Raw genomic sequence first — 9,748 nt, 5'->3', positions numbered from 1 at the left:
CTGAACACGGTTCTGCATTAGTATATTCCTTCCTAATCACATATTTTAATTCGCATGCATGTATGGCTTCGTCCTCGGGTGTTGGCCAGCACGTGCCTATCCTGATATTTAGGGATATTGGGGTTGCGGCGTGTCAAAGTGTTACTAGACATGTGTCTTTTAAAACGTTGTTCCTTACTGTTTATCGTTGTATCAAAATAAAAAATAAGAAGAAAGACTGAAAAAAAAAAAAAAAACTAATGAAAAAGACTTGAAAACTTTGAATTTTAATCAAAATGACAAAAATGTGTTGTGAGTGAATAGTACCCGGAGTGATTTTTTAGAGTAAAAATGTCATTTTCGTTAAAAGTAAACAGTACTGGAAGTGTTTCATTAAAACTTCCACACAAAAAAAATGATAATTGAAAGCTGGCAGCAATTTTATTCTGTAAATTTAGGTGTGGGCTTTATAAGCAAGATAAGAGCTGAAGAAGAGAAAATGAAGAAATTAAGAGAGGAGAGAGAGAGGGAGACAGATATTATCCCAATTAAATTAAAGAGTAAATTGTAGCTATAATCCCTTAACTTTAACTCAATTGAAGCAATGGTTCATCAATTAAAAATTCATTACCATTGGTCCCTCAACTCATCAAAACGTGCAAATATGGTCTATCAACTAAATATTCATTACCATTGGTCCTTCAACTTTAATTCAACTGGACAAATGGTCTTTTAACTCTAACCAAATTGTAGAAATGATCATTCTAACATAACTCGTTTTGACAAAAATTTTGACGTAGTTGACGAAAAGGACCAAAATTACACACTTTGATGAGTTGAGGGACCCTAATTATATAAATGGTTATTCCAACATAACTTATTTTGACAAAATTTTGATGAAATTGATGAAAATGATTATAGCTACACATTTTGATAAGTTGAGGGACTAATGGTAATGAATTTTTAGTTGAGACATCATTGCTCCAATTTGATTAAAATTGAGGGACCATTGCTACAATTTACTCTAAATTAAAATTGAGAGAGAAGGGAGAAAGATATCTTTGCCGATAACATGGCAACAAACAATACTACCAAGGTCTTTTGCGCTGAAATCAAACCAAAAAAAAATACTTGCGCTACATACATATACATCGAAGTATCGAGAATCTTGATGGGCTTGTCCAACTCTCCGAAGACAATGTTCAGAGCGAATACGCAAGGTTCCAGATGGAGCCGGAGGAAAGTGGTTACGGAGGACGCGTGCATATCAAAAGCTGTTACAACAACAGGTACTTGAGAAGGGCGAACCACCGGCAGTATTGGATTGTAGCTGGGGCTTACGAACCAGAGGAAGATTTAAGTCATTGGTCCTGCACATTGTTCGAGCCTGAGGTTGTCCGTTCAGACAACAAGGCAGTCATCCGATTAATCCACGTGCGACTCGGGCACTATGTAACGTCATTCACAAAAAACGACTTCAATCAGTGCCTCTTAGCAGAGACAAAAACCCCCAACCTACACAACGCCATGGATGTGTACACAGTCGTCGGCTTGGAACCGCTTCTACTACCGAGCCCTTTTGTGCTGAAATCAAACAACAATGACATGTACTTGCGCTACATGCTTGATCAAGAAAACAACATTCATCAGATTCTCCAGTTCTCCGCACAGGATCGTACGAGCGAGTAAACACAATTCCAAGTGGAGCGGCCGAATAGTCGGGACCACCAAAATAATCACTACGTTCATATCAAATGCTTGTACAACGGAAAATGATACAAGCTATTCATCCTTGCTGCGGCTGACAATCGAGACGAAAACACAGAAAGATGGACTTGCACATTGTTCAAGCCTGAGAGTGTCGGACCAACCGGAAACAACCACAACAACGTGCTCTGCCGACTACGCCATGTCGCAACTGGCCTCTATACAAAGCCATTTGTTGACAACAGATTAGAATTACGCCTGGGCGATGAAGTCCCTGACCCCTACGAAGTTGATGTCTACACAGCCATTCGCACCCATTACATGATATGATCGTGTGATGTTTTTCACGAGACTTCACTCGTTCTATCTCAGTGACCTATGGCTTTAAAAAGTTTGTTGCATGAGCTAAATATAATCGTGTAACATGCAAAAGTGTAATTTTGATTTCCTTTTTAGTTTTTAATTAGCTCACTGTAATAAGTGTGCGTTAAAGGCTATAGCTGTTGAAACGAGTCACTAAGAGTAGATAACGTAGGAGTTCTTTATTAGGAAAGATTTATGTTGGGTTATAGTCTTCCTTGTAGAACTAGGTTTGTATGTGATATTATAAATCCTTATTGAATAATAAACGCGAAAATATTAAGTATAAAATTCTACTAAAGCAACAAAAGCAAATCCTATCTTTGTGAAAATTAATGTATGTTTTTAGTAGTGGGTTTAATAATAGTTCATGGCATTCATTCGTTACCCTCTATTTATTTTATAGGAAAGAGCCGGATCCTTTCCACCAAATCCACTCAATCAATTAATCTGGACCCTTGAAATTTAATCAAAGGGCTAAAAACAGGAGCCCCTTTAAAATTTATAAGTTTAGCCCTCGAATCAAATTTCAAGGGCCCGGATTGATTGATTGGGTGAATTTGGTGGAAGGGATCCGAATAGGATCCCTTTCCCTATTTATATATCCTACTACTAGCCGAAGCCAACCCTGTAACATATCAAATGATTGTTTCGAACAACTATGCACTAACATGTCAAAAAGTTAAAATGCACATAACATAATTCTTGCAATACCACCACAATGGCATCCATGTGTAAGTAAATGTCTATTGTAAAAAGAGATTTTTCAGAATGACTTGTTACACTAACACATGGAGTTACTCTTTGTAATCTCATGCTTTTATTTGAAAATGAGAACGAGATTAAAGACTCAATTAATTCCAACAGACGAGAATTCCGACTTGTTGAGAAAGGTCCAAAAGCAAAGACACTGGTATGACTGATTCTACAACAATACCAACCACAAATGTTTAATAGCCCCAACCCTTTTTAGAATCCAAACACTAGAATTCACTTCACTTGTTGAGCATCATTCTCACAAACTCCTCATAGTTCACCTGGCCATCGCCATCTTCGTCCGCTTCACGAATCATTTCATTCACTTCTTCATCTGTCAGTTTCTCGCCGAGATTTGCCATTACATGTCGAAGCTGCACAATTAGGCAGATTGTCCCTTTAAGTTTCCACTACACACATTCTTCAATATATCATCATACAAACAAGTAATTATGATCTTTACCTCAGCAGCAGAAATAAAGCCATTCTGGTCCTTATCAAAGACCTTGAAAGCCTCTTTGAGTTCCTCCTCAGAATCAGTATCCTGCACAAGTTTTAATTCAACAAACTTTGTAAACCATCCCAATTACATATCCAAACCACAGATAGAAAGAGCAAACCGAAACTTAATCAAACGAACCAAAACATAATGATACTAATGCTTCCAATTCTATTAACATTGACCCCGATTCTTACTCACCCTACAGTCGAGACTCATGAAGCACTTGCTCAAGTCATGATCGAGAAAAAAATTGCAACATGCTTAAGTGATAACTGGAAGCTAGAATTATCAATCATATGCTTGGTTTCCACAAGGATTAAATTACAACAGAAGAATTACATTTAAACAATGATGGATCAGTTGGAAGATTATTGAACAACTCGTATATAGCTACTGCAGCGATCTTATATAAAAAGCTTAGGGTGAAAGTTCTAAACAAGTACAATCGTAGCATAAAAACCCCATCGTCATATGATTCACCAAAGTACAGTAGATCACTATCCTGAGATTCAACAATGTGAGGAGATTATATACCTTCATCTTCCTCGCCATCAAATTCAGAAACTCGGAGAAATCGATTGTGCCATTCTGATCAGCATCAACTTCACTGATCATGTCCTGCAATTCAGCCTCAGTGGGATTCTGTCCCAAAGATCTCATCACAGTCCCCAACTCTTTGGTAGTGATGCAACCTAAGTGCAAACAAAAACGTGAATCAAAAGTACTTCTACCTGAAGGATGGGAGGTAGCATAAATGTACGAAACAGAACCCATAAACATGTTTTCCTTGTCTTTCACAAGACGATATTCTAAATTAATTTATGACACGGGAAGAAAGATTCGAACTTGGGTGCAAGAGTACGGACATACTTCCTAATCTGCATCTAAAGACCCATAACATGTTAATTCAAAGACATCAACATTTCCAGATTTGACATGAATCATTCGAAAACATAATCATAAGGGGTAGTTCAAAAACTTGATTCCTGAACTTTCAGACTACTTTTATACAAAACGAAATTAAACCCAACAAATATATACATGATTTATATACATATACATATATAACACACATGTGTAAATAAGAATGGGTAGAAATATATACCATCGCCATCTTTGTCAAAGAGGCAAAAAGCTTCCTTGAACTCCGCGATCTGCTCCTCTGTTAGTTGCTCCGCCATTTTTGGTCTCTGCTCTAAAGATTTTGGCCAAAAGTGGACTGCTGCTTGATCTCGTTGAAGAACGAAGTTTTCGATCAAAATGTCCCTACAAATGTGTAAGCAGGTAATTACTTGTTAGAATTTTGGAGTCTGATCCGACGGTTGAGATCGCACCAACGCTGATTTTTGTACGGCCATGTGAATGCGACCCCCATCGCTACTCGCTTGCACTGTTGCACAACGTACCGGCGCGGACAGCTAGGGCGGGGGCCCACTTGTTCGGTGTGTCCATGTCTGGCCTGCTTTTTTTTTGTTGACCCAAGGAGCTAAATGCTCATGTACTCGTCCTCATTGGACTTGGATTGTCTGCCCTCCTAGTTGTGGTGCCCTTTCATGCCCTCCTATTTTGTGCGGTCACGGTTAAGCCACGTCAATATTTTATATTTTTATTATTTTTTGTCTTATTATCTTATTAAAAAATTAATATAAAATATTGACGTGACTTAACCGTGACCGCACAAAATAGAAGGGCATGGAAGGGCACCATAACTAAGAGGGCAGACAATCCAAGTCCGTCCTCATTTGCCCTTCTCGTGAGTCGTGAGTACCAAATGTTAGATTCCCTTGTAACAAGCGCTTTTGTTCAAAGTGCTGCTTGAAAATGCAATTAAACTAAGCTTTCTCTTTTTTGGACGAAACGCACTGTAAGTAAGGTTGGTTTGGAAGGACAATAGGGTTTAGGGTCCGATTTGGGATATTGTTGCTCAAGAAAAGCACTTCTAAACATGTTGAAATTTGTATTCAAACGTGCTTTCCATAAAAACATCTTGAACAGCTTAACGAAGAAGCGTCCAAACATGTGCTTCTTCGAAAAACACTTGTCTAATAGCAAAAAGCACTTGCAATATCTTTTTCTTCCAAAAACAATCTAAAACATGCTTGTATAAGCACTTTTGATACATTCTACCAAACATTAGCGGAGTCGCTAATGTTTGGTTCTCTAAAAACACTTTTACTTGTTTTAAAAACACTTTGAAACAGGAATGTGAGTTACAAAACTAGTGCAACAAACCAAAAAGTTCGCGTTGCTTTGTGAATTTGTGTAGACAGACATAATTCACAAGAAACCATACAAAAGTGCATCATTTGAAACGATAGTTTACAACGATATGCTTAAGACTGATAGTCTGCAAATTATTCTGAATGCTACCAAGAACTGAAATATACATTTTTTTCCCCCAAAAGGTTTATTAAATTTTGCATTTTAGTCCCCTATACTCATCCAATCAAAATCTCCTTTTCAGATTTTGTAAACCCCTCCTATCATTGCTTGCCACGTGGCAAGCACTCACCTATCTCTCTCTTCTCTCCGAATCAACTCTCATTTATCTCTCTCGCAGCTAACTCTCATCTCTCTCTCTCGCACTCTCTCGCCGATCGAACCCACACCCACACACCGAGGTACCAGAGCCACCCCGACGACGGCGCATCAGCAGCACCACCCTCGTGAATCTCTCCTCCCTCTCCCTCCGTCTCTGTGGAACTTCGGGGCACCCAAATCCAGGTCCGGCGAGCTCAGGGACCTCAAGCTAGAACCCGGCCATCTCCGGCCGTTTGACGGCGAACCTCAGGTAACAATCTCTTCCCCTCACCTTGCACTTCGTTTCTGCACCTAGATCGTAGGCTGGGATGGCGTTTTGACAGCCGGCGGCAATTTTATTCTGTACAGTTAGGTGTGGGCTTTATAAATAAGATAACAGCTGAAGAAGAGAAGATGAAGAAATTAAGAGAGAGAGAGAGAGAGAGAGAGAGAGAGAGAGAGAGAGAGAGAGAGAGAGAGAGAGAGAGAGATTATCCCAATTAAATTAAATTAAATTAAAATTGAGAGAGAAGGGAGAAAGATATGTTTGCAAATAACATGGCAACCATACAACCAAGGTCTTTTGCGCTGAAATCAATCGACAACCAAAAGTACTTGCGCTACATACATGAAAGAATCGAGAATCTTGATGGGCTTGTCCAACTCTCCGAAGACAATGTTCAGAGCGAGTACGCAAAGTTCCAAATGGAGCCGGCAGACAGCGGTAACGGAGGACTCGTGCATATCAAATGCTGTTTCAACAACAGGTACTTGAGAAGGGCGAACCACCGGCAGTATTGGATTGTTGCTGGGGCTTCCGAGCCAGAGGAAGATACAAGTCAGTGGTCCTGCACATTGTTCAAGCCTGAGGTTGTCCATTCAGACAAGGAGGCAGTCATCCGATTGATCCACGTGCAACTCAGGCACTATGTATCGTCATACACTGTAAACGACTTCAATCAGTGCCTCTTCGCAGGGTTTCCAACCCCCAACCCCGGCAACGCCATTGATGTGTACACAGTCGTCGACTTGGAACCGCTTCTGCTACCAAGGTCTTTTGCGCTGAAATCAAACGACAACAAAAAATACTTGCGCTACATACATCGAAGAGTCGAGAATCTTGCTGGGCTTGTCCAACTCTCCGAAGAGAATGTTAAGAGCGAGTACGCAAAGTTCCAAACGGAGCCGGCAGACAGCGGTAACGGAGGACTCGTGCATATCAAATGCTGTTTCAACAACAGGTACTTGAGAAGGGCGAACCGCCGGCAGTATTGGATTGTAGCTGGGGCTTCCGAGCCAGAGGAAGATACAAGTCAGTGGTCCTGCACATTGTTCGAGCCGGAGGTTGTCCATTCAGACAAGGAGGCAGTCATCCGATTGATCCACGTGCAACTCAGGCACTATGTATCGTCATTCACTGTAAACGACTTCAATCAGTGCCTCTTCGCAGGGACAAAAAACCCCAAACCCGGCAACGCCATGGATATGTACACAGTCGTCGACTTGGAACCGCCTCTACTACCTAGCCCTTTTGTGCTGAAATCAAACAACAACGACATGTATTTGCGCTACATGCCTGATCAAGAAAACAACATTCATCAGATTCTTCGGTTCTCCGCACAGGATCGTACAAGCGAGCACGCACAGTTCCAAGTGGAGCGGGCAAACAGTAGGGACCACCAAACTAAACACTACGTTCATATCAAATGCTTGTACAACGGAAAATACTTGAGAAGGATGGACAAATACAAGCTATTGATCCTTGCTGCGGCTGAAAATCGAGACGAAAACACAGAAAGATGGACTTGCACATTGTTCAAGCCTCAAAGTGTCGGACCAACCGGAAACAACCGCAACAACGTGCTCTGCCGACTACGCCATGTCGCAACTGGCCTCTATACAAAACCATTTGTTGACAACAGATCAGAATTACGCCTGGGCGATGAAGTCCCTGACCCCTACGGAGTTGATGTCTACACAGCCATTTGCACATTTACATGATGCGATCGTGTGATGTTTTTTGGCAGTTTCTCTAGAAATATTCACCAGACTTCACTCGTTCTATCTCAGTCACCTATGGCTTTAAAAAGTTTGTTGCATGAGCTAAATATAATAGTGTAATTTTGATTTCGTTTTTAGTTTTTATTTACTTCACTGTAGCAATCTAGCGAAGATCACAAAAAGCGACCGTTTTCGTTACCTATGATCTATCTTGCAAGAGAACGGAGAATTAGATGGAGATCTCAACCATAGAATACGAGCTGGATGGAAAGAGTGCATCCGGCGTGTTGTGTGACCGTCGTAGGCCACTGAAGCTCAAGGGAAAATTTTATAGGACGGCAATAAGGCCAGCGATGTTGTATGGCAGAGAATGTTGGGTGGTGAAGCATCAACACGTACACAAAATGGGTGTAGCGGAGATGAGGATGCTTCGTGGGATGTGTGGGCACACGAGAAAGGATAAGATTGGGAATGAGGATATCCGAGGTACAGTAGGAGTAGCCGAAATTGTAGGAAAGATGAGAGAAAATCGGCTCTGGTGATTTGGACATGTGCAAAGAAGGCCGACTGACGCTCCGGTTCGAAGATGTGACTACGGGACAGAGGTTCAGGGCCGAAGGGGTAGAGGAAGACCTAGGAAAACTTTGGAAGAGACTCTAAGAAAAGACTTAGAGTACTTGGATCTAACGGAGGACATGACACAAAACCGAGCGCAATGGCGTTCTAGGATTCATATAGCCGACCCTACTTAGTGGGAAAAGGCTTTGTTGTTGTTGTTGTTGTTGTTGTAATATGTGTGTGCTAGTAGATCTGTGAACGGATCGAGTTTATTGGGTTTGGATTAGGTTCGAACCCGATCCGTTAAACTAACGGATCATCCGTTTTACTCGTTAACAATTATTATTATTATTATTATTTTGCATAGAGTTTATATTTTGTTGTTAAGACTTTACTGAAATTACTAAAACATCATCAACTAACGGGTGTTAACGGGTTGACCCAAGGTGACCCGTTATTTAACAGATTCACCCCTTAAGCATCCATTCAAATACTAATATTAATGGGTCGGGTGGGTTCAAAATGACATGTCTATCTATAGATGTTAAAACGAGTCAATAAGAGTAGATAACGCAGGAGTCCTTTATTAGGAAAGATTTATGTTGCGTTATAGTCTTTCTTGTAGAACAAGGTTTGTATGTGATATTGTAAATCCTTATTGAATAATATACGTGAAAATATTAAGTATAAAATTCTACTAAAGCAATAAACACAAATCCTATCTTTGTGAAAATTAATGTCTGTATTTAGTAGTGGGTTTAGTAATAGTTCATGGCATTCATTCGTTACCTTCTTTTTATATATCCTACTATTAACCGAAGCCAGTCCTGTAACATATCAAATGATTGTTTCGGACAACACATGCATTACCATGTCAAAAAGTTTGTAAACAATTCCAATTACATATCCAAACCACAGACAGAAAGAGCAAACCAAAATTTAATCAAACGAACGGAAACATAATGATACTAATGCTTCTAAAGATTTTGGCCAAACGTGGACTGCCGCTTGATCTCTCGTTGACGAATGAGATTTTCGACCAAAATTTAGGATCCATTGAGATTCAAGTCTTGGAATTAATCCATTTGTCAATTACTTGTTAGAATTTTGGAGTCTGATCCGACGGTTGAGATCGCACCTCCGCTGATTTTTGTACGGCCATGTGAATGCGACCCCACCGCTACTCGCTTGCACTGTTGCACAACGTACCGGCGTGGATATCTAGGGCGGGGGCCCACTGGTTCGGTGTGTCCATGTCTGGCCTGCTTTTTTTCTGTTGACCCAAGGAGCTAAATGCTCATGTGCTAGTCCTCATTTCCCCTCCTCGTGAGTACCAAATGTTTGATTCCCCCTTGTAACAAGCGC

At 40.6% G+C, this 9,748-nt stretch overlaps 3 protein-coding genes across 5 annotated transcripts; 2 read left to right on the top strand and 1 right to left on the bottom strand.

Moving 5' to 3' along the window:
* Window positions 1-1,206: 1,206 nt before the first annotated feature.
* On the top strand, window positions 1,207-1,668 carry LOC126599196 (uncharacterized). Its single transcript, XM_050265525.1, has one exon. It carries the CDS (start codon window positions 1,207-1,209, stop codon window positions 1,666-1,668), a length of 462 nt encoding a protein of 153 aa, XP_050121482.1.
* A 1,175-nt stretch (window positions 1,669-2,843) lies between these two features.
* On the bottom strand, window positions 2,844-4,756 carry LOC126599195 (calmodulin-like). The gene is made up of 5 exons (XM_050265524.1): window positions 4,711-4,756; window positions 4,410-4,595; window positions 3,839-3,996; window positions 3,266-3,346; window positions 2,844-3,176 (listed from the first exon to the last, which is right to left on the bottom strand). Exons 1-5 carry the CDS (start codon window positions 4,754-4,756, stop codon window positions 3,042-3,044), a joined length of 606 nt encoding a protein of 201 aa, XP_050121481.1. The 3' UTR covers window positions 2,844-3,041.
* Window positions 4,757-5,846: 1,090 nt separating this feature from the next.
* Window positions 5,847-7,954, top strand: LOC126598786 (uncharacterized). 3 transcript variants are annotated; one of them, XM_050265142.1, is made up of 3 exons: window positions 5,847-6,095; window positions 6,194-6,265; window positions 6,316-7,954. In XM_050265142.1, exon 3 carries the CDS (start codon window positions 6,368-6,370, stop codon window positions 7,823-7,825), a length of 1,458 nt encoding a protein of 485 aa, XP_050121099.1. In that variant the 5' UTR covers window positions 5,847-6,095; window positions 6,194-6,265; window positions 6,316-6,367; the 3' UTR covers window positions 7,826-7,954. The 3 variants fall into 3 exon arrangements, with proteins under 3 accessions (XP_050121099.1, XP_050121098.1, XP_050121100.1); XM_050265141.1 differs by having other exon boundaries at window positions 6,194-7,954; XM_050265143.1 differs by having other exon boundaries at window positions 5,847-6,265.
* The last annotated feature ends 1,794 nt before the right edge of the window (window positions 7,955-9,748 follow it).

The sequence above is a fragment of the Malus sylvestris genome, chromosome 14 (assembly GCF_916048215.2).
Source record: "Malus sylvestris chromosome 14, drMalSylv7.2, whole genome shotgun sequence".
Classification (NCBI taxonomy): domain Eukaryota; kingdom Viridiplantae; phylum Streptophyta; class Magnoliopsida; order Rosales; family Rosaceae; genus Malus; species Malus sylvestris.
The sequence above is the reverse complement of the archived record's forward strand: the minus strand, read 5'-3'. Positions and strand labels throughout refer to the sequence as shown.

What these genes read in the sequence shown, in the direction of transcription:
- LOC126599196 (XM_050265525.1), top strand. Translation starts at nt 1,207, where the DNA reads ATGGAGCCGGAGGAAAGTGGTTACGGAGGACGCGTGCATATCAAAAGC.
- LOC126599195 (XM_050265524.1), bottom strand. Translation starts at nt 4,756, where the DNA reads ATGGACACACCGAACAAGTGGGCCCCCGCCCTAGCTGTCCGCGCCG. An exon ending in CGCCCTAGCTGTCCGCGCCG is followed by an intron (nt 4,596 to 4,710) that starts GTACGTTGTGCA and finishes AATTCTAACAAG; the next exon opens with TAATTACCTGCTTACACATT. An exon ending in CTTTGACAAAGATGGCGATG is followed by an intron (nt 3,997 to 4,409) that starts GTATATATTTCT and finishes GTTTGCACTTAG; the next exon opens with GTTGCATCACTACCAAAGAG.
- LOC126598786 (XM_050265142.1), top strand. Translation starts at nt 6,368, where the DNA reads ATGTTTGCAAATAACATGGCAACCATACAACCAAGGTCTTTTGCGCTG.